This window comes from Rhipicephalus microplus, chromosome 4 (genome assembly GCF_043290135.1).
Source record: "Rhipicephalus microplus isolate Deutch F79 chromosome 4, USDA_Rmic, whole genome shotgun sequence".
NCBI classification, from domain to species: Eukaryota; Metazoa; Arthropoda; class Arachnida; order Ixodida; family Ixodidae; genus Rhipicephalus; species Rhipicephalus microplus.
The window spans coordinates 3,605,001-3,630,643 of record NC_134703.1 but is presented as its reverse complement, the minus strand read 5'-3'; the positions used below and the strand labels follow the sequence as shown (position 1 = coordinate 3,630,643).

At 44.9% G+C, this 25,643-nt stretch overlaps 1 protein-coding gene across 2 annotated transcripts in view; it reads left to right on the top strand.

Moving 5' to 3' along the window:
- Nucleotides 1–25,643, top strand: part of smog (G-protein coupled receptor 158 smog) — a 170,842-nt gene that overhangs the window by 121,906 nt on the left and 23,293 nt on the right. For both annotated transcript variants that reach the window (XM_075892109.1, XM_075892108.1), the window contains exons 4-5: nucleotides 5,979–6,320; nucleotides 8,285–8,353. In XM_075892109.1, the coding sequence (XP_075748224.1) occupies nucleotides 5,979–6,320; nucleotides 8,285–8,353 (411 nt within the window). The remainder of the gene's footprint in view (nucleotides 1–5,978; nucleotides 6,321–8,284; nucleotides 8,354–25,643) is intronic.

Below are 25,643 nucleotides of genomic sequence, written 5' to 3'. Positions count from 1 at the left end.
CGTCCACTGACGTCCACTATGCCATTATTCGTTACTATTCAGAAGAGCGTGGTATCCCCTGCACACTTGTAAGGCATTGCGTGCACTTCGTTGACGCTGTCGCTGACGACGATGAAGAAATATATCTGCATTTGTAATGGGTTGGAGAATTCAACGACCCACTCGTTACGCAATTCGCATAGAGTGACGCCAGCTTGTTACTTTACTGTTATAAAACGATTCGTCATCCATATTACCGCAATTCCTTACCCGACATGAAACCTGTCTAGGATCAGTTCGCAGACGAGTTTCAAGCAAAGGCGTGGCTCAGTGGTAGGATACTTCACTGCCACGGAGAGGGTCTAGGCATTTTATATGCGAAGCGTTTCATGGTCAAGCTCAATCCGGTGTGCGGCGTAACCACCTTAACAGCGCATGCGCACCACTTCTCTCTCCTACGCTCTTCCTTTCTCTCCTCTAGACATCCCTCCCAACATCGTTTACATTCCCACTGCGCATGTGCGACCCTTCTCTCCTCCCTTACGCTCCCCCCTCTCAGCACGGAACGCCCACGCAGGCTGCGTCTGCAAGCCAGCGCTCGCTCCCACCTCTCTCTTTTCTAGACATCTCCCCCAGCGGCGTTTACACCCCCATTACACATGACCATCTCCTCCCCTTATTATGCCCTCTCCTACTCTGCCCCACTACCTCGCATCACAACGCCGACGCAGGCAGCGTCTGCTATGAAGTTTCTTGATTGAAAAACACGACTGCTCGTGCTGCACCGCCGTTCACTGCCCCCCCCCCCTATATATATATAGGCACTAGATCTTGACTTCCAAAGTAGTGCCGTTGCGCGTTAACTAAAAGTGGACTGTGGGCCTCTGTGTTCAATCGGGGTCATCTGTCTCTCATTGCCCATTAACAACGATTAGCATGTTCAAGCAAAAAACAAAGGCCCACCACTGCGTGCTTTGCGCCTCCCCAGGTTTCTCTCTTGCGCAACTCCGTGATGAGCGTCAATGCCGCCAGTGTAAGCGTTAGCGCCCGCTGCTTCGCATCTATACATGGTTCCCTTTAGCGGGAGATGTTGTAATCTTTTATTTAGTTACTTTTTCTCTTATTTCCCTCGACACTGGTTACAGACACCAGCGGTGGCGGCGGCGAACAACTATAGCGCCTTGCTGTCATCTCCTAACAGCTTTCAGTGTGAAACGTTAGCACTCCGATAAAGTGCGGGTCTACTCTGCTCAAGCTCTCCAAGGTGGCAGTATATAGTCTGCCACCCTGAAGCACAAATTAATTAAACCAGCAACAGTCGAGGGGCGCGTTCCATTTGTGCTCTGCAGTTGTTATGGCACGGCCAGCATAACTGGGACTGTAGGGGACTAACGCCCATCTAAGGAACTACAAACGGAGCAGCAACGAAAATTTCAACAGCGCCAGCGGGTGGCAAACACCAAAAATCTTGCACGAAGCGTCAAGCGTACGCGACAGGCCATACAAGACGACGCATTGTTCATAATTACGCCAACCGAATAATTAAATTTATTACCACTGATCGAGGTAACACAGGTGCGTGTGTACCTTTAGTTATGTATAACACAGATCGAAGAAAAAAATGTTGAAATTCACACTCAGTCGCCCAGGGCTTCATAAAGCGAAGCCATGCGATTGCGAAGTCTAATCTGGTTTCTTCTAGGTTGTTCCTAGGCTTCAGCTCACTAATGCTAGGTTCTTTCTAGGTAGTCACTAGGCTTTGCTTGTGTGGTGCTAGGTTCTTTCTAGGTTGCTTCTCAGCGCAGAGAGGTTCGGGTTAAATCACAGAAAGCCACAGGCTATACTTGGAAATCTAAACTAGAGACAGAAACTCGCATTGAAACTGAGCGTTCGAAACTCCCATAGATCTAAGGAAACGGCGTCGTTCTAGGTCTTCCATCGCTTGGTAGTCTTCTCGAAGTCGCTATTGCACGTCCCGTCGCGTAGTGTTCTTTCATTGTGCGTGTCGTTGAAGTATTGCCGTACCCATGTTGCAGTGAAGATGAAACGTGCGGCCACGTAGTTTCTCACCTGGTTAATGGCGACGATTTACTGAAGCTTTTCCCAACTTCTACTTACGTCTGTCTATAAATCATAACTCGAGTTTGCCGCCCGTCTGTTGCTTCCTTCGTTTTTAGAGAACCAGCTTTGAGTAGTGGGATTTGCCTAATTTACGTGCTACACACCTTTTCTTGATGATGATATTTTTGTGAACATTAAAGTTATTCATCCGGTTTTAGGAGCTTCGCTTTTAAGAGAGAGATGTGATGCGAAACGGCAGGAAGGGGTGAAGGGGCAAGTGGAGACAGAAAAGTAGGGAAGAGAGAAACGGGCGAAGAAGAGATGAAAGTAGAAACACACACACAGGAGTGTCGCAATCGTTCAACAAGGCGGGTCGCTCACAGGAACTTCAATAGCGCTTTCGTCGCTTTCAGGCATGAAGCTCGTTCTTTGCGGCATTCCAAGATTGACTTCTTAGAAAGCGGTGGCTGGTCGTCCAATCGCGCAGGTACTGCTGCGAAGGACTGCCTCTGAGAGCTGTACAGAGGGCACTAACATAAAACGTGTCCAATGGTTTCATTGATGCTGCTATGTTCACATGCAGCACTGCCTGCCCATCCGATGCGGCAAGCAAAGGCGTTCGTGAAAGACCCCTTAAGATAATAGGTTAGTTCGTACATTTGTTAAATATGATTCCTTCCCCAATCCACAGTGTGGTAGCCAACCGCGCGAAGCCTTAGCTAACATCCGAGCCTCTCCTTTATCCTTCTCTCTCTCTCTCTCTCGCCTCTGTGTCGTATGATAAACAAGCACGCTGGCCATTCGCTTCTGGAAAGTATATCGGGATAATACTTTTCTTATAACTATGTGCTTCGAATTTTCCTACACTTCCCATCGTAACAATATGATCATGTATAATACACTGTGGAACATAGAGCTGCAAGCATTGTCGCAAGGCACGTCATCACAGTATGTGACACATCGAATTTCAATGTATACTGTTTCTCTCGAATGAGAACACCCGCATCTGATGGTGTCTCATTGCACACCTGGCGTCATTGAAATTCCAAGCCTATCTGACTCGACAAGTAGTCCGCATTACCGCGGGCATACAATGAAACGCTGTGCCAATGCCACGTCGCCCTTTTCAATTAGCTCAACAAACACGGCTTAAAAAATCGGTTTGTTCTTGAAAACAGTTGGGATTGAAAGGAGAAGTTGGCAACAGCTCTAAAGCACCCCGAAGCGACAAACTGCGCTTGACGTTTCTAAACACGCGTATTCAGAAAATCACCGAGACTGAGCGTAGGAGGCATCCAATCCACCGGTGAATTAGCGCAGCTGTCTCACTCAGAAGCAGCTGTGCCATGCGGGACGATGCCAAACGTCCGCTGCCTATGACACTATCGATGGGGTGAAAGGGCTTGCTTGTGAACTATACCATTGCTAAATGACTCAGTTCTGCAAACAGTTAAACGGTGCATGAGTCAAATCTGCTACTACTTGATGATAATATTTGGAGTTCAACGTCCCAAAACCACAATATAGTTATGAAGATTGACGTAGTGGAGGGCTTCGAAAATTTTTAACAGCTTTTGTTCTTCAACGTTCACTGACATCACACGCGCTCGTATCATTTCACCTCCGTCGAAATGCGGCCAGTCGGAATCCAACCTGCGACCTTCGGGACAGCAGTCGAGCACTGTATATAACCATCACAATACCGCGAAGGACGCCGATGCTTGATCAATAAATCATTGGTCAACTAAAATATTTTACAGCTATAGAGCAGTCTCGACGCGTGTGCTTGCTTGACTGCTATCATGATAAGACTGCAGTTGATCAACACTCCGGGACGTTAACAAGAGTACACATTCATTGCAGATGCGTACATACACGCCCGGACATGCAATAATACATGCCACTATAATGAACACGCGGGTGTTTATTCCCTATCGTAACTGCCTGAGGCTATCTAAACTATAATTCAAAACACACGCACACGCACACGCACGCACACACACACACACACACACACACACACACACACACACACGTACGTACATACATACATACATACATACATACATACATACATACATACATACATACATACATACATACATACATACATACATACATACATACATACATACATACATACATACATACATACATACATACATACATACATACATACATACATACATACATACATACATACATACATACATACATACATACATACATACATACATACATACATTTGGACTGCATTTGTTCCTCTACACACGCCCTGAATGAATGGAAGTTCGCACATGTAAGCTACCTACAGTTCTTTATTCTTTATTCAAAGTATACCTGCAGCGCCCGAAGGCGTTATAGCAGGGGGGTTACAGATTAGAAAAAAACAAATTTTCATTTACAGCAGACACTTGTACACTTGTGAGCCCATTCCACTCATGTATTGTTCTGACAAAAAAAGAATTTGCAAAAATTCTAGTCCTGGGACGGTATTCCCTCAGTTTAAAAGGATGATCAATTCGATTTGACAAATAATACGGCGTCTGTAAATACATATCCTTATTGATTCCAGTTTTATTATTAAATATTAGATATAAAAGTTCTAATGGCAATTTTCTTCTACGCGATTAAAGCAGCTCCCAATTCAATTCTTGTTTCATAGCGGTAGAGCTTTCCCGCCATTGATACCGTTCCAGGACGAACCTTGCCGCCCTGTTCTGTATTTTTTCTATCTTACCACTAAGATATACCTGCGCCGGATCCCACACAGCGCAGGCGTACTCTAAGACTGGTCGTACAAACGTTAACTACGCACATTCTTTAAGTCGCTGATGCGAACATCGTAAGTTACGCTGAATAAAATTTAACATCCCCGCAGCTTTCGCGACAACATAATCAACATGTACATTCCATGAACAGTCAGAAGAAAAGAACACACCCAGATATTTGTAAGTTGTCTTCGTGGTAACTGGCACGCCACTTATACAATATCTAAATTCGCTCTTCTTTGTCTTCTTTGAAAAACAAAGGTTAATGCACTTATTAAAATTTAAAGACATTTGCCACGTTGTACACCAGTCATGAATACGCACCAAGTTATTTTGAAGTTGGGAGGAATCCTGCTCACTCTTAATTTTCCGGTAGACTATACAGTCATCGGCAAAAAGCCGGATAGACGATGAGACACCAACCGAAATATCATTGATATAAATTAAAAACAACAAAGGACCCAAAACGGAGCCCTGTGGCACACCTGATGTCACGTCAACATAACTGGATGCTTTTCCATTCAGAACAACACATTGGTGACGATGCGTTAAATAATTTTCTATCGAGATTATCACATTTAGGTCTAAATTAAATAACTTAAGCTTTTGCAAAAGGAGCGCATGCGAAACCGAATCAGAAGCTTTTTTGGAAATCAAGAAAAATACAGTCAATTTGCCCATTTTCATCAATACTAGAGGATAAATCATGAGAAAATTCAACCAGCTGCGTGGTACAAGATAGTCCTTTTCGGAATCCATGCTGATTTTCTATTAACAATTTTCATGAATTTCCAGAGTTCCATGAGTTTCTTATGTGACATCTCTATATTTCGTCTGTGATAACAAACAAATACGTATTGCTTCGGCTGAAACAGTGGCTTTTCTCTCCACTTCTATAACTTGCCTTTCCCCTCTCCCCGGTCCCCAATGCAGGGTAGCCTACCGGGCCCAGCCCTGGTTAACCTCCCTGCTTGTCTCTTATCTTTCTTCTCCACTCTCACCCTCGACTCGTTCAAGTCTGTCTCCCCCATTCCTTTCTCATGTGTAGCTTATACCATGCCGGTCATTCTAAAGTGACTAACACCCTTGCCTTTTCCATAACTTCTATTTTCTTTCCTTGCTTCCTACAATCTTTAATGGGGTCCTGCTCATTTTGTCTGTTCGCAGTGTGAGCCCTCCGTCGGCTTGGGCTTCCGGCGGGGCGGTTACCGGTGCCGCTGCCGCGAAGGTTTCTACACGCCCGCCTCGTTGGACGACGGCGGCGACACGGCGGCGGCGGGCAGCGGCGAGGCGCTCGAAGCTGCCGCGTCCGCCGAATTTCGCTGCCTGCCCTGCCCGTCCCGGTGCGGCGGCGCCTGCCAGCGAGCCGACGCCACCGAGCAGCGGGAGGAGGCATGCTTCGTGCAGTACAACATAGCCTGGCGCACGTTGGCCCTCGGTCTGCAGGGCTTCTGCACCAGCGTCACTGTCGTGCTCATGGCGGTCGTGTTCAGGCTAAGAAAGTCCAAGGTTCGTGTGCCATAGAGCGCCGCATACATCACCGTCAGCTAAAAAGTTGATGTTTGGGTAACGTACCTCACAGGTTTCCCCGCATACACCGCCTACAGTTAAAAAGCCAATGTTTCGGTAACGTACCTTACAGGTTTCCCTCCAGTGAGTCTCATTATCAACTTTTCCCGGTAGAAAAGATCTTGGGAGCCTTGCCTAACAGCTCATAAATCCGAAATTTCATACTAGCGCTGCTTCTGTACTCGACGGACCTAAGCGTTTTACTACCGATATACATCTTTATGTTCGTTTATCATCAAGATTCATACTCGTTTCTGTTTCTTCCCCCCATACTCCCTATTTTCTTGCCCACGCGTAGAGTAGCAAACCAAACAGTGTCTAGTCATGATACCTACACGTCCTTCGTTGCTAATCTCACCCTTTTCAGTCTATCTATCTGTTAAACCATTTTACTTCACGGACATGCACATTTCGAGTATTGTCCATCTAATGTATGTCACACTCGGAGAACGAAGGCTGTAAGAATATTTGGGAATTCTAGGTGCATTGAAGTCATCGAATGGCGAGAAAAAGTTTGTTACTCGGAGTGACAGAAATGGCAACCTTGTAGCCTCTATTTGCCTTTATCATTATTTTCCTCCGTTGATTTTGCCTTCAAACCAAATGTCGACATCCTGAATAACGTCTGCATACTTTCGCTCATATTTTGCTACTTTGGCAGTGACATCGAGAGCTCAGCATACCCAAGTCAGCAAAAAAAAAAGATAAGGCAAGGGCATTCTGAAAAGAAGCGCGGGCACGGCACACAGTGGCATATTCGCTTCTGAGCGAGCTGTCATTCCGAGCACCACAAGCGCCCATTGATGGTCACGGGGTGCACGATCGATTGCGACATCCGGACGTCCTGTCATTGTTCGCCAGACACGCACGCCTCCTTGTCCTCCAGTGCTATAGATGTAGGGGCGCGTTCGGTGCATTTCACCACGGTGGTACACAGATACGTCAACGTCCAGAAACTATTATTGTCGGATATCGCGATGTATCGTGTCACATAATGATCATTGCCGAAAACCGTGTGGGTGTGAGTGGCACAGGAAGATTGCGAAAGGAAGAAAAAGGAAAAGCTGTCATGGTCATCAAAAGGAATGTGGGTGCCTTAACGAGACAGAGGGGAGGGACACCGTTAAAGTGAATTTGAAAACCGACACTTGCGGTTCCCGCAAGATTCGATCTTATCTATCTATTCAGGGTCTCAGAAGAAGCCCTCTTGAAACAAATACATGCGAAACAAAGGGGCACAGTAAGAAAGAAAAGAATGAATGAGCTATAACAAGACACCATATCTAAAATTACCGCTATTCGTCGTATAGTCAAGCATTTGGAATCTGCGCACAAACTCACATTGTACATAGAAAAATGTCCCTAGCAGATTGTGGAAAACTTTCATGTATCCAATAGGTATAGAGAAAGACAGTATTGACTCTTATGAAGCATTAGCCAAGGTGAGAACCCTGATCCGTGCAATGAGGTGACTACACGAGATTTCTTGCTATGAATGTACAGGCTTCATAAATGCCATCATACTCGTAAAATTCTCAAAGCACGAAACAAAGGTTAAATCTCTCACCTAGGAAATGCTGGAAATGGGCATACAGGTATACTGTGTATTAATGTATTGATTAAAAATAAGCGGAAAACAAATGCTTCTTTAGTCAACGTTTCTACAAGCAGGCTTATCTCCATGTGGGCATCAAATAACAAATCCAAATAAGGGAAGTTACAAGGGCAATAAAGGTGCATTAAGGGGTAATTGCAAGGAAAGTACTAAAAAGCTAAACGTTGACTCTAAAGAAAATCACTGTTCAACATTTTTCAAACACATCACGGCTTCATCCTCTCTTGAATTTCGGTCGTGTTGGTTGTTACATATTGTGACCGGTGTCTGCCATTTTGTTTTCTTTCAGATGTTCGCGTCGGCCATGTGGATTCTTCTAGAGGTCATTTTGTTGGGAGCTCTTATTATCTACCAAACAGTGAGTATCAGTCAATGACTCCTCTGCGCGAAGCCGTAGCGCACACTGCCAACTGTTTCACAAGCAATTTTAAATCTTGACAGCTGTGTTTATCTGTTAATGATCTTCTTTCAGTCACCTTTCTTGTCCAATTCCTCATCATCTCGTGTTTACTAAAATTTCTCATACTTGCAGTTCTCGTAGCCTACTTCAATTTGGCCTGGTCAACATAAGTAAAATACTTTTAAAGACGAAAGTCTTTCTTGGGAACCTTCGACAGAAAAATATTGGTTTGTCTGTCCATTTGTCTGTTTGTCCACCCTTAACGCTACCTTAAAGTTTGAACGCCACCTAACGATAACCCAAACCGCCGACCCCATCCGCAGCACCCACCAATATTGCTCAAGATTCAGCGTTCATACTTGTGCGATTGTGAAATTTTGTGCAATTGTGCAATTATTGCGAATATCTGAGGCACCATACCAACACGTCGATATTCTGTATGTGTGTCTTTACGAATGCGTACTCTCGTCTCCTTGGAATGGCGAGCAATTCGGCATGCAACATCTGCGCCTGCGAGGAAACGCTTACGAACATTCTATGCCATTGCCCAGCATACCAGTCTGAACGACGTCAGACATACATACATACATACATACATACATACATACATACATACATACATACATACATACATACATACATACATACATACATACATACATACATACATACACACATACATACATACATACATACATACATACATACATACATGCATACATGCATACATACATGCATACATGCATGCATACATACATACATACATACATACATACATACATACATACATACATACATACATACATACATACATACATACATACATACATACATACATACATACATACATACATACATACATGCATGCATGCATGCATGCATGCATGCATGCATGCATGCATGCATGCATGCATACATGCATACATGCATGCATGCATGCATGCATACATGCATACATGCATGCATACATACATACATACATACATACATACATACATACATACATACATACATACATACATACATACATACATACATACATACATACATACATACATACATACATACATACATACATACATACATACATGCATGCATACATACATACATACATACATACATACATACATACATACATACATACATACATTACATACATACATACATACATACATACATACATACATACATACATACATACATACATACTTTGAACTCACTCGCTTCTGTTCAACACTTCTGCGTTTTCTTTGCCGTCCTCAATGCCCTTCGAATGGGCTCGCGTATCGTCACGCTTGTTTACATTTCCTGCCAATCGGACTCCCCGCTTTGCGGGTGGGACGCCACCATCTGTCTAGTTTGCTTCAACCGTGTCTTCTATATTTACGTCAACGAGATCAGCCTCTGCCGACGTGTTCCATCCGCATCTCGGTTCTACGCGCACGCCACTCAGCTGGCGCGGCTCTAACTTGACAGCATTTCTTTCTCTCTCTCTCTTTTTTTTCTTTCTAGAGAAAGTAGATCACGTGACGACGGCAAGTCACACACGTATATCGTGCCAGGCTGTTGGATACAAACGGAGAGCTTGAGGCACGCCTCCATTCCGCCTCTTCATTCTTCTTCGTAAGGTTTCCTTTTTCGCAATGCAGCTAGCGAGCAGTGCGGCGAAGCCAGACCGCAGGACCCCGTTCCAGCGCGTGAGGCTTCCCGTCTAATTATAGGCTCAGACCGCAGCCGCCTGCCACCCTTTGAATTCCATCGGCAAGCTTGCAGCCTCTTCCGGTACGCCGATTGCAATCCGCAGCTCAATGTGAAAGTAGGCATCAGTAGCGGGCGCCATTCTTCTGATTATAATAACTTATTAATTTCTTCGGTGGGAGAGCTAAAGAAAACTTATTATCTGGTCTTTTTAGAAACGGTTTATCACGTTGCTATACAATTAATCAATTCACTATTATTCACAAAATTTCGCATACGAATGCAACACCTTTGTCACTATGGACGTCTTATACAGCGGCACTCTGGAATGATATTCACCTGTAAACTCCTTTGAGGCGCCGGAAGTGACCACCTTCCCGAACATTCAATATCGATACTCCGTCTTTGAATTGCAGTTCCAGCTAAATGTGGTCGCTTCAGGGCAGAATCATGCCCAGCGCCTTATTCTCCATAGGCAGACGTCGTAATAAATTCCGCGTGCTGTCCATATTCTACAATACCGTAGACATTGGCATTCTGCTGATTGTAAGGTTATTATTTCTCCACTCACCACCTTTAGTCACTAGAAATGCAATCAGTAATTTTTGCAAACTAACGAGTACCGACGTGCACCTTCATGCAGAGCATGCGGTGCCATCGATTAGAAGTATTTTCTAAAGCAAGGCAGCCATACGGTCACCAAGTGATTCAATGTATAAGCTGTGCAGTATTACTTTCTGGAATACAACATGATAACACACGCTCGAGGACGGGCGAGGCAGAGAGTCTCTCTATAATCACTGCTCCTCCTTACCCGCACTTTTTCTTCCCTCTTGCTGTGCTATGCTATACATGGTGATATTATGCTGTGATAAAACACATGCCTGGACAGCCAAGTGGTTACGACGCGTGTCTTCGCAGTCGTTCTCTCACATTCTATCTTTTTTTCATTCTCTCTCTACACATAATCGCTGCTCCTCCTCACCCGCACTTCCTTTCCCTCTCTTCTGCTGTGCTATACTATACATGGTGATGCCATGCTGTGATTAAAACACATGCCTGGACAGCCAAGTGGTTACGACGCGTGTCTTCGCAGTCGTTCTCTCACATTCTATCTTTTTTTCATTCTCTCTCTACACATAATCGCTGCTCCTCCTCACCCGCACTTCCTTTCCCTCTCTTCTGCTGTGCTATACTATACATGGTGATGCCATGCTGTGATTAAAACACATGCCTGGATAGCCAAGTGGTTACGACACTGGTCTTCGCGGTCGTTCTCTCACATTCTATTTTTTTTTTTCATTCTCTCTCTACATATAATCGCTGCTCCTCCTCCCCCGCACTTCCTTTCCCTCTCTTTTGGTGTGCTACACTATACATGGGGATGTCATGCTGTGATAAAACGCATGCCTGGATAGTCAAGTGGTTACGATGCTCGTCTTTGGAGTACGGGAAACACGGGTTCAAGTCTCGTCTGACCAATAATTTTTTGCCAAGGATTTCCCTCTGGCTTTCCTGTTCTTCGTCCCTCTATCACTTTACTTGCATTCGTTTCCTCATCCATCAGAGTTATTGCATCTCTCCTTATCATTTAAAGGTTGGCGTCGGTAAGGCAGCCCAGCTTAAGTCAGTCAGACCTCTCACATTATTTTTGATGTGCAGGCTTACGACAACTCATGTCTTTTGACAATAACGGCGACCATGGCCACTTTACCTAGCATTCAACGAGATACATTTCAGGGTTGCCAGGTCACAAAGACAAAAATTAGCTTGAGAACAAGCCATATCGTAGCTAACTTGAGCCAAGGGCTGTAAAAATCGCCAGAAGTAGTTGTGAATGAGTGAAAGCAACTACGATGTTCTTATTTAAACGACTAATTGCACAAACGACTTGGTGAAAATGCAAATCAATGCAGCATGAAATCGCTAAGACTTTATGAGATTCAAACGTAGATTGTACGTTAGCAATCATTTCGTGCACGACAGCTAGGTTTTTTGCATCACATTGCAGATTATAACGGTGCTTTCGCGCATCTGTCGCGACTACGATAAAGACTAGGTGTAAGAGCTTTGTGGCGCTATTTTTTTAAAAATGAGAGCGGCATGAACGTTCAAAAATGTCAGTAGCTGGGAGTAAGGCATAAATTGTCATTTCTTTCGCAATAATTCCTTGTGGGACGGCCAAGTCTGAGCAAACTGTATTCCTGGGCTTTAGTACATATTTAAGATGGCACAAGCAGCTCGTCTGATACTCCATTTTGTAAGTGCAGAGCCCCGTTGATGCTGAGCGCTTTCAATTGTCTCGTTCACTTCTACTTACGCTTTAATGTAGCGTTCAGCAGTGGCTGGTCTGCGTAATCAAACGCCATGCAATAGCTTTCTCCGAGTTCCAGCCACGTATCAGAAAGCCTGTTCATTTGCCCGATGCGAGTGCAAGGCCAAGTTCAGTTTTCGTAGTGGGAAAGACCACTTGACCTCCATGTTTTGGCACCGAATACTCGAACTCAGCAGCTGCAACGCCACCAGATGTTGGCAACTTGGTTGTAAAAGAGCAAACAAAAATGCAGCCATAAAGTATCCAAGTAGCCAAGTCATTTTTTTATACTACCATCAGAATAGAGAAAAAAAAACATAGTAGAGACGGAAAGGCAGAGACGTTAACCAGTCCAGTAAAGCCGCTTTGCCACCATACACGTGGATCCGGGAATAGGGAAATCCCCTTTCCCGTCCCTACCACCACCATCCTATAAAATTAGCCATATTGGCACGACTCAGCCAAATTTTGCAACGCTGCAGCAGCCTCCCAACTTGCTGTTAGTCTGAAATACGCCATTCATATCCGTATGTCTCTGTGTGCGTATGAGCTCTCTATACGCTGGAAAACACGGGTATCCACGCCACACCGACAAATGGGAGGCTAATAGCCAGAAAATTTCGCGTGCTTGACTTGTCTAGCTCGTGAAACGTAAACACGCCGTCCATATTTTTTTCCTCGTTATTTTTCAACACGGCGACGCTCGTTCAGCCCGAGACATATTTCTTCCCGTAATACGGTCCCTTGCACGCGAGCACAGATGCCTCTTACTGTGCCTCGTTTACTTTGATCTCGCGTCTCGAGCTCTTTTACGACAGCAGTTCGATATCTGAGAGGCTGCGTAAACAAGCCGGCGCAAGCATGTATTGAAGTGTTCTGTCACTTCAACGAATCACATAATCACACATAGTACTCTCCAGGACTTAACACGCGAGTGCCTCATTTGGGACAAGGCTTGACAGCGCGGACAAGCGCTTCTCAACGGAAAGCTGCGAAAATGCCGATAAAAACGATCGATAGTCAGAGCCAACGATCGTGCGCCCGTTTTCCCTCCGCCCTCGCACTCAAAATTTTTTATCGTCATTTTTCTAGCGTGCCAGCGAATGACTTCAGTTCTACGGTTAACAATCAACGTTTTATACAAAGAAGCAACCTTGAATATTTCTTGAAAGAAACGGGGTTGTGCCAACGTGCCATTGGCAATGCCCAAGAACGCTATCTGTAGTCTTGCTGTGCTTTCTTACAAGTTGATTGAATATTTCGTTGAGACGAATGAAATATTTGCCTTGCCAGTCCCTCATTTTACTGTTCTTTGCGGAGACGCTTGACCACATATGTTTCATTGTTTGGATTTCCAGCTCTTTAGCAGCTTATATTCCCACTTGCCCATAATTTAATACCCGAAAAACCAACAAAAGTCACGCCTGTAGTTAAATAATGGTCCTCCACCACTATGTCAAAGCCTGAGAAACCGCCGGGCTAAGTCAACACCACCTATAGACTATTTATATCTAGGAGGTGCTGACTCAATGCGGTAGAAGCCACAATGTCGTCGCGGTTTGCTCTGGCGCGTGTTGCTTACTAAGGCGACAGCCTTAGATGCGACATTGTACCCGAGCATTAGTCGTCGGTGTTGGCGGCGTCTGGTGGCGTCTGGTGGCGTCACTCGGCGTCGGCGTCAATGCGATTGATGGAAAATCCTAACCACGTGATGACGACACCTTATGACGTCATCGTGGCGTCGCACGTTACCGTAACTTGGGACGTCAACTTAACGATAATGACGAATCACCATGACGCTGTCACGGGGAATTATCACCAAAGGGGCGCTGATCTATAGCAGAAAGTTCAGAAACGAGGCTAAATTGACTGAAAAAAAAAATAAAGAGGTGCATAAGAGAACCTGCGAGTTTTTCCGCTGCTTAATACATATGCCAGATAAATGTTACATGCAAGACTTACATCGAAAAAAACTAATTGTTATAGTAGGCGAAATGAATCAATACCTTTAAGGGACACAGAAGAAAAAAAAACGTTTTTTTTTTTTTCTGTGTACATCAGCACAGTTTCACAGTCCCAAAAACACCACTCTTACCGCTATACGGCGCTTTGTAAGCGAGAAAACACGTGAAAGGATGATAAAAGTGGTGACATGACATTTCTGCAGCAAACACCGTGACGTCACATATTTTGAAGGAGACTATTGGGTCCGACGTGGTTTCTAATCAGTAAAAATTAACTACGTTGTCATCTGTGGATGTTGTAGTCCTAATATATTACGTTTCAGAAAATTTCATGAAGTCTAGGTCACGAAAGTTCCAAGAATACTTCTGAAATTTGTGTCTCGCGCGGAGAATTCGGCGCTGTAGTGAAAAATGAAACTTCAACCTTAATTTTCTCCGCTAATAATGAACTTATGGTAGTAAAACTTGTGACAGAGTTGCAAAAGCACAGTTTATCAATCTAAGCAAAGTCACTGTTTCACTTCCGTTATTATCATCATCATCATCATCATCATCATCCTGACTACGCGCACTGCAGAAAAAGGCCGCTCCGCTACAAATTTTATCACAGAAAACCCCTTTTAATGGACCGATTTACATGGATGGGATCAAAGACCATTTTCTGTGAGTCGATTTATTATCAACAAACAATGGGCAGAGGCTGACTTGTGACACTCGCAGCAAACGGAAATGACGCCATATTTGAAACGCTGATGCTTAATCTGTGTGTGCACGTGCCCATGTAACTGAGCGTATTCGATCATATTCACTAGCACGAAATTTTTTTTAATCAGTACAAAATGTGGGACAAGAAGTAGACACTTACAGCGCTTCTTACTTGCTTCAAGAAGCTAACTACACGACATTTCTTGTGATGTAGTTTGCGCTGCTTTCAGTAGTAAGGAACCATACCAACTAGCCCAGCTGTCGACTTTGCCACAGAAAAATACATCACCACAATAAAGGCTCGAGAGACAGTACAGTGCACTTAACCCCCAACCGTGGGATAACACCAAGGAAGAGTGCCAAAATACGCATACTAGTCTCTTTCTGACGGCACTAAAACGCATGAACAGAGAAATTTCTCAGGTCAGTGTACGCGCGTAGTTCCGCCAGGCAGAGGAGGCTCGGCTGGCTGACGCAGCTTGTTAAACGAAGCGCGCCAGCGCGGTGGCGAATTCCCCAGGAGACGTCTACTGTAAGAGGTCATAGCTTTATTCCATCCCTACCCACCTCTTTTGCACAGCCATGCACTGCGAGGCGAAAAGAATCTTTTAAAAAGCAGTGCTTGCGGCATTGGAAAGTCTGCAATCGGAAGGAAATACCGGTATGCCTTACGGCGCCTTAGTACGCTGCAATGCAGCGTGGGCGCCTGTCGAGAATGTAGAAATACCGAGATTAAGAATAGTCGGATCTAGGTTTGGATAGGCTTCAGTGCATTCTCAGGCCAGCACGAAGGACAGACATGCGTTTCGTCACCCGAGAGAGGAAGCAGAAGAATTTGTACTGAATTTACACGCTCCTGAATAGAGTATTGAAAGTATAAAGAAACAATTATGAGCGTCTTTTTTTTTTGCACAACATTAATGTAAACCAACATATAACGAAGCTAAGAAATGTACAGGAGACGTGAATTGTGCCGTTTTAAGTGCATCGTAGTAACATAGACGCAGATGCGAAGACGTGGTCTTCTCGTTACATCACGCGCTACGTCACGCCAGTGGGCAAAGGAAACAGTGTTTCACGTTCGCTCTCTTGGTAGCCAGTGGCACTAGCTAGCACTCCCACGTTTTCCTGTACATAGATACCCGATAGAGTGGGCGAGGGGATGACAACCGCCACATCTCGATTGATAGGAGCATCGAGCGCGTTGTCCGAAAGTTACAGGTTTGGTGTCTGCTAGCGGCATATTGTCTCTTCGTTTACTATTACTTCACGCCTATGTCACAATTACTGCAGTTCACTTAAAACAGTAGAATTGACGTCTTCTAGGTATACCTTCCTAGCTTCGTTATGAGCTGGTTTTCATTCAGGGTTAGAAGTATACATAGGCAGTCTTCGTTTTTCGTTTTTCTATGCAAGGTGGTCAAACTCCCACTCACGGCACCACTGTTTTGTTCTTTTCTAAACAGTGACAGTGTGGCTCACTGAGTGGTGATATAGAGAAAAATAGGAGCTCTAAATCGTGTACTTACAGGGTAATCAGGTGTCCATTATATGCGAATCAAGTCACCCTATCAAGCGTAGGTAGGAGGACCTGCAAGGTTCAGCTTATCACCCAACTGGTCGCATTAGAGTTACCAAAAAAAAAAACTGTCGCGTGTTTTATTCTCATCCCGCCTTCCTATTGGCTGTTGAATTGGTTTGATATCAGTAGCAGCGATTACTCGCGAACGAGTACGGGCGGTTCTCCGCGCTGGTAAGAAGACGTCGCGCTCACTCTCCATAATGCGATCGGATAGCAATAATGGGAAAATTCACGTGAGGAAAGTAGCGTGCGCTATTAGGATTCAAGCCTCCACAGTGCGATGTGTGAGCACATGAAAGAACATTGCAAAACTGCCATGTGGTATAAATACATGGCGACATTGCTGAAGACACTCCAAGTTCCCTACGAGCTACTAACGCTTACGCCTACGCCAAGGCTTCATGTTTCTATTTCCGAGGCTAATTATCAGCTCAAATGCTATTTTTTTAAATAATAGGATTTTTCACTGAGACTATTCAGCCATTTCCCAGTCGTAAATACGCGGATTGCTAATGACTGTCATACATAAGCGGAATTATCTTTCACAGAGGTCAGTCTTTCTTTATAAATGCGCGCTCCATGTACACGCCTTTCAATAGAAGTTCGACATTGTGCAAACGTTTCAAATGAAAGGAACGGCAAAACGCAAGTCTGTACTGACAGGATAACTTCAAACAAACAAATGAACGACGACTAGGGTAATACTTACGAACATTGTTACAAAAGAAGCGATAACTTCAAACAAACACATGAACGACGATTTAAAATAATCATTACGAACATTGTTACCAAAGAAGCGACAACAAACAAGAAAGAAGTTAAACAAAACACAAAAAGAAGCGAGCATATTTTAGTGACGCTTTCTTTAACACGAGAACTATCTCTTTTCATGATAGAAATACGTCTGTTAGCTGACTTTCGCGCGAGTACATTATACCATTAACATTGGTATAAGGAGCGTAAGCAACTCGGCTGAGCTTCGACTCTGCGAAGCGGCTAGAAAGCCATGCTTTCAGGCTAACTTGCGCAAGACAACAGAAAAATAAGTAAACGAAGACGTGAGACCGAGCATTTTAGGAGAATTTCGAGAGCCCGTTCAGGATATACAAGAAACAGCATTGAAACGCAATTCTTCTCGGCTCTTTCCGCCGGAACTTCATTGGTAAATATCGAGGCCGCACTCGCAAAAAGCTCTTAACCCTTTGGTGCTCTTAGCAGGAAGCAACACGGGGATCTGCGATTTTTTCCGCTTCCCTTTATGTTGTCATTGGCCCTGATGGTATTCTAAATAGATTAATTTAACAGCAGTAAGAACTGGTCAGTGCCTTTTTTTTTTCTATTCTTGTTTCGGCTTTGTGTTAACTCGCGGGGGAAAATATTCACCGCAGAGATCGACATTAAACTGCGTCATTACGCCAGTAAAGTTCGGAGCAAGAAGAAATGGCCAATGCCCAACGCAAACATACGATTATTGATGGCCGCGAGTAATAAAAAAAATTATTGCTAACGAAATCTTTGATTTCGCCCCCCCCCCCCTTTCCCACCTTTTTTCTTTTTCCATAAGCATCCACCGATATTTCTTTGTCGTTCTGTCTGCTCGTATTATTATTATTATTATTATTATTATTATTATTATTATTATTATTATTATTATTATTATTATTATTATTATTATTATTATTATTATTATTATTATTATTATTATTATTATTATTATTATTATTTGACTTGCATACACAGATACACAAAGACACATAGAAAAGAGGGAGAGAGCAAGCTGGCAACTGCCACCTGGCGGGGCACAACGCCTGCTCACTCTTTCGGGAGGAGGGAAGAAAACAGAGGAAACAAAGATATGAGGGGAGAAAGAGGAAAGAAGATGGGGAAGATATCTTCACCAAATACATACACAAAGCCGCTCAGTGTGCACATATGCAGCGACAGCAAACGCGTATACATTGCACTGGGAAAATCCGGTACGGCGACGTCCATCGTGTCGCGCGATAAGCTCTCACACAAACAACCCCAAGCAAGCGGACGCTTTGTCGGAGCTTCGCACAAGAGCGACCGAGTGTCGCATAACGAAACAAAAGCGAACAGACCAATCGAATTCAAGGGAAAAAAAAAGTTCGGCCGCGCTGCACATCAGCCGTCTCATCTAAGCCTCGCACGAGACACTACGACAGTGCCCGGCAATCTTCTATGCAGCGATGTCGAGGCTGCAAGCGAGAGTCGCAGGTTTGAAGGCGAAGTGTCTTGCGTGCCACTTCGACGCCTGGCTCGCATCACGTACGTCAAGTTTTCGAGAAGGTGCCGTATAAACAAAACAACATCGGCGTTTTACTGAATACGATCACAAAATTGCATTTGGGGAAAAGAAGCTGGCTGATGCTGCGGCGGTTTCAGCACACGACCAACACTTAGTCATAATAGCTCATGCACATTCGATAACGCTTCACTGTTTGTTCACCGCTACCTACGGAACTCGCATCAGGATGAACGCGTACGGCCGACAGATCGCCTACCATGCATCGATCTCCGACTGTTCTTTCATCTTGCTGTTCTCTTTCCTTTATTTTTATTTTCTTTTCGCTGTTCAAGCGGACGAACGTAGCATCTTATTCAGGAGACCTCTGTGTGTTTCTCTGTCTACTTGGCGTCTATGCATTATTCGTGTCCAGTAACAAGTCTTGCCAGCACACGTCTGTGAAGCAATGACGCAGCCCGTATACGTCATTTCCATAATTTATAACGCTTACTCACAACACGTCTCTTTCGTATATGTGGCAAGAGCGCGTAAGTATGACTTGCTTCTCTTGGAGCTTTTCAGCTAGCAAGCTCGCCCTTTTTTGCCTGCAGCGTTGGCAGCCGAGCCGTTCAGCCACCCTGTCTTGTAAGAGTGTATATACAGGGTGTCCCACATAACTTGAGCTAAGAATTTGAAAGTGAAAGGCACTTAGGAGGCGAATTGAACCAAACGCATACGGCTCGCACTAGCTTGTAGGTACTCAGGCTATTTTTTTATTTCTTCACATACTAAATAATTATTAATTCTTAATTACATGCTTTATTTATGACATATATTTTAATTTTCACGTTAATTATGGGCTAAACCATTGACTAAATTGTTTCCTGTACGATATGTCTCGCGCTGTTATCTTTTTCACGTTGTTGATTGATTGATATGTGGGGTTTAGCGTCCCAAAACCACCATATGATTATGAGAGACGCCGTAGTGGAGGGCTCCGAAAATTGAGACCACCTGGGGTTCTTTTACGTGCACCCAAATCTGAGCACATGGGCCTACAACATTTCCGCCTCCATCAGAAATGCAGCCGCCACAACCGGGATTCGAACCCGCGACCTGTGGGTCAGCAGCCGAGTACCCTAGCCACTAGACCACCACGGCGGGGCTTTTTTTTTTTAAGAAAGCCCGCGAAACGTGAAAAGAAGCTGTGTGACGGACCGCGAGCGCACTGCTATAGTGCTGCTATAGGCTTTCTTTACAACGCGGAAAAAATAACAGCGCTAGACGTATCGTACAGGAAACAATTTTGTCGGTGGTTTCTGAACGTGCTCTGCAGTTCAGTGTTCATATTTTCGGCTTCCAGTCCATAATTAAAAAATATTTGTAATTAAAAATTAGTAATTATATAGTATGGGGAGAAATAAAAAAAGTTGTCCGAGTACCTACAGGCTAGTTCGAGTAGTACGCGTTTGGTTCAACTAGCCACTAAAGTGTCTTTCATTTTTCAAATTCTTGGCTCATGTTATGTGAGACACCCTGTATATGTTCTCTCGAAACAAAAAAAGATGAAAAAAAACGATTATAAAAAAGACGGAGGGCGTAGAAAAGTTGCCTGCCACAAAGTTAAGACAAGGTACAGCGTAGAGTAGTTATAAGATGACAGTGGTAAGAGATGCTGACCCTTCAACAGAATGTTGTGGGAAGGAGAATACCCTGCTGCCGGTGCCATTGTTGTGGGAACCCGGATACCCCGCTGCCAGCAGGCACCCTGCACACAACAATCAAAACAGGAGGCAGAAGTGGGAGCCAGGGATAAAGGAAGACTGGAGGTTGCAAATCCGCGGCTGTTTATCAAAGAAGCCGCGTTCCCTGCTCCGGGAATGCGCGCGCGTTCTCTCTGTGTATTGATTGGTTCGTGTGTTTAGGTTGAGTGTCGCGTCGCTGCATGGCGGCGAAAATCCAGCGATGCGCTCGAGCCGGAAAATAAAACCAAATGTGTCAGTGGGATGCGCGATGAAACAAAGGCAAGGGGGATGAGTGGGGAGAAGAAAACCCGCAGCGTTTCTTTGGGGAAGTGTTGTTAGGAACGAAGAAATAAGGCGCCGCGCTAAGCCTCGCCTGAGGAACACGGCGTTGCTATAAAGGTCCGGATTCGTCTGGAAATCTCGCTCTCGACGTGTGCTGCCTGGAATGACGTACTTAGTTAGTTTCGATTCCAAACTGAACGCGGAACGAAGAAAGACTTTCACGGAAATCCGTGCAGCTACCTTTTGTTTTTGTTTATTCCTGCACCGGTCGACGCGATTCGTGCGGGGATTATATCGTCTTTGTCTGGAATGCACGTTGTTGCCATCTGAAAACACAGGCGAAACCAAACTAGGAGACTATAGTAAGGAGGGGGGAAAAAGACATGGAGCGAGCGACCTTTTCCATGCCCATCACGCGCACTCGACTTGCGGCGTACAATAAGGGCGCAAGACACGTTCAGGACCCACGAGCACCGCCTCGAAAACAAAAGTTGCCACTGTGAGCCCAGTGACCGTATTTCTGGGGTAGCGAAGCGCAGTGGATCTGGCGCAGGAGGAGTCGACGAAGCATTGACTACGGTTTGACGTTTCCTTGTCGTGTACGACACCTTGATCGCGTCCTGCGTGAAATGGCAAGGAGAAAACATCGGCGGAGTGCTGTCCCGACGCGCGCACGCTAGAGCCAAGTCGTGGAAGTAAAGGAGAGAAAAATAAACAAACGTTCAGTAACGTACACTGAGCGGGCTAGTTGGTGTGTAGCTGTGTAAAACATCGTTGGCGTAAACTTGAAAGTGGGCTTTTCCGAGTCTCTTCTTTTGCCTTCATTCTAGTTTGCGCCAACGATGTTTTACCCAACAAATGTTCTGCTGATCGATGCCAGGTGCTTTCTGGGGTCTTGTTGTTATAGGACGCGATTGACAATAAAAATTGAAGCAGCTTCACATGACGTAACCTAGCGAATACATGCTTTTGCTGAAATGGTGAACTGGAGGCATCGTGTCGCTATTTGATTGTTTGGCTTTGCTCATAACGTTCAACGAACCGGAGACGAGTGGTGGAGCTTGCCAACACACACCCGCTATATGAGTCGCGTTAGGTTCCGTGGGTATTAACCTCGACCTTAAACGCTCTTTGTTAAACAGCCAAAACGCAAGCATCCTGTTTAACAGAGATTCAGGAACAAAATTCTGCCGCCGATGTGGAATGGTGGCTATAGCGCTGCTTTGCTTTACAAACACGAAAGTTTGGGCGCAATAACCGGCCACAGATTCCGCACTTCCGCGGAGGTAGAACATCCATTTAAGTGCATGAGTGCTAAAGAACTTTCTGTCATTCAAGTTTATGCTGGGCCCAGTACTAAGGCGCGACTTATGTGCAAAGCTCGCTTCACACGTAAGAGATTCAAATTTTATTTTGATTCTCATTTGTCAACAGCTGAAACTGGGTCCGTAGAAATTGCAGTAAAGTCCAAAACCACGACAACGGTGGGTAGAGCCATCGATAGTCTAAATGTGATTTGAGCATTATGGATGTGTATCCACTTTGTGTCTAAGAATCAGCTATACGTTTCAGAATAATCGCTCCAACTTTCGCACATACTAGAACATACAGAAACAGTTCTTTTGAACGCGCTGATTAGACAAAGACTTCTTTGATAAGGAATCAGAGAAATATCTGGCGGAGTGTTCACGCAACTCTCACCGAAACAATGATGGGCATAGCATCGACTTCCTGTTTGCAGCATAAGGCCAGTCGTATGACCTTGAGTAAAGGAAATATATAGTTTCGTAATGGCGCCAGTACTGTATATTTGATCGCGTATGATGACAATTGTGAATTGTTACGCTAATAAATGGAAACTTCCTTTACTAAAAGATGGTCATTCAGTAAACTTACCAAGACGGTCGTAGCGCGAAGTTCAACAACGCGTGCAAGACTGCGCACGCTCTTCCTTCCACGATCGCAACTCGGACTCACAGAGCCCACCAGGGTTCCCGGCACTTTAGGCAAGTTCGCGAGCATCGCACATTCCCATGCTCGATTACCCGCCATATTTGGTCTTTTCGTATAGGGCGCCATGTGACGGAGTTTCTTCGAGCCATGCTGGCATGCCGTAGCCGCAGTATATAGAGCGGCGCAGCAAACCGTGGATAAGTTCCGAACAGCGGTTCCGACCATTCCCTTCTCTATCTTGACCAGTGCTCTTACCGAAGCACTAGATGGACGAGTCGTTTGCTACGCGATTGCAGGAGGGGAAGGTTCGGCGTACGGACACACAAACGTGTTTACACAGCGCTCGCTTTACGCGCAAATACAACAGAACATCTTTCTATGCTGCTTCTTTTCTATCTAAAAGCGACGCAGGCTTCACTCCTGTTTTGGCTCCGCTCGCGTTCTGCATCGACACGTCCTGTACCTCGCCAGGAAGAGACCGCCATTTTTTTTTTTTTTTGCTTTTTACCGAAAACAACTCGCTCGGACGCTCCGGCACGTTGGACATAATCGCCACCCTCCCCGCCTTCCTCCTCTTCCCTGGCACGCAAGAGAAAAGGACGGCGGCGGAGCCGCGTAGTGTGGCTTCCAGGGAAGCTCGCTCTATTTGATATTCTTTTCTCGGCTGTCCCGGAAACGTGGTGGACGAGAAGCGCGTGCTCACGTATAGGCGGGCAAACAGTTGGATGAGCGGTAAAAATAAGCAATCCGGGATCGCTTAAACCCGCTGAGAGGAGAAGGATGAGGAAGAGGAGGAAAGATAAGCGTCCCAAGATGCTGCGCTTCTTTTCACCCTCCTCTCCTGCGTGAACCGTTGGTTCCTGGAAACTGCGCTGTTTCACGCTTCGGTGTCATCGCGCCTGCAGCAGCCAATGGATCGATGATGGTTCGCGCGAGGCCGCCCAGCTCTCCTTGTCGGGAATCCTCTTCTGTACTTCATTGTTCTTCGCTCGTATCCGCGCGCCTTCTTCCTCGGATATGAGACGGGAAAGTTCAGCTGAGAAAACAAGCAACGTCTTCTCTTTTTTTTATATTTGTTGTCTCCTTCTCGTTATCTCCGTAATTCCCTCCTTCCTCGCGGTCTTTTGCATCGTGTGGACACTCGCAGCAGTGTTTGACAATGGCCATATCGTTGCTACAAGGACAACACTAATTTTGATGAATGAGCTATTTATTATGAGCTGATTAGATAGAAGATATTTAGTTATTAACTAAACTAAAATGCATATACTAGAATATTATATATATATATATATATATATATATATATATATATATATATATATATATATATATATATATATATATATATATATAGAAACTACAACATTTATCATTAGGAACAGCCCCCCAACTATGCCTACAAAAAAATAATAGCAGCATATCCACGGAGTGATGATGATGATAAGTGGGTCGAAGCGTCCATCAGTCTGTCCGCGCTACCATTCGTCCATTCTTTCTTGCTTCCGTTCGTCCGTCCATGCGTGCGTCCGTCCGACCGTCTGTGCGTGCGTAAAACACAGACAGACAGACAGACAGACAGACAGACACAGACAGACAGACAGACAGACAGACAGACAGACAGACAGACAGACAGACAGACAGACAGACAGACAGACAGACAGACAGACAGACAGACAGACAGACAGACAGACAGACAGACAGACAGACAGACAGACAGACGACGGACGCCAGCGGATGATTCACGGTTTCCTGATAAAACTCTCGGAAGCTTCGCCCACTCATCATCATTCACACCGTGGATACGCTATGAGGTGGTTACCACATACATGCATACACACAGGGGACGGGGCATACAGGGGCATACATACACGGGGTCTTTTAACAAGCAACAAAATACATATTAACGCGATAGCGTTAGAGAGCTCGTCTCGCAGGAGTTCCGCCATCGGCGTCGCCACCGTTGGTTGTGAGCAAAAAATCGTCCGTGAGCGAAAAATTGATATACAAGCAAATAAAATAAAGAACAAAATTTCCGGCATCATTCAGGATCAAACCTAGGCTGTTCGCGTGGCAAGCCGGTGCCCTACCGCAAAGCCACCATGATTTTTTTCTTTATTACACTTTCAATACATTTTATACATATATACATATGCCACACATCACCCACCAGCGTGCATCAGGCTAGCTGTATTTACTTATGCACCTTTAACGCTTTTAACGTGTCTAATAAATTAGGCATTTCATCGCTTGCCCCTCGGTGTTGCAACAGTTTTCGATGTTACTTGCAGCTGCTTTGGGAAAAAACACTACATAAATGACATATAGTGGGAGCAGCCTCTTTAACGCATTTTGTTCGACAGCTGTCACGACGAAAACGAGCCCATTCGGCGATTTGCAGGCGCATTTGGGAGGCCATCAAATTACGCTGAAGAAGGCCGGGTAGTGAAGCCATCGCCGCTAAAAACACACAGGAACTTTCAAACAGCTCTAAAAATGGACAACTATGTCCATTCTTTTCCAGAGCTACAGTCTTGATCAAGCAAACAGCAAACACTAGATACTGTGCTGCCATCTGTGACGCATTGTCAGACTCTTCATTACCTCCGAAATGGCAAGCGCACGGCGTGTATCTTGGAGGCCATGCAACTCTTGCTTTAAATCAAAAACCTGTATGTACGATTCGCGCGCGCTTGCGTGCGTGCGTGCGTGCGTGTGTGTGTGTGTGTGTGTGTGTGTGTGTGTGTGTGTGTGTGT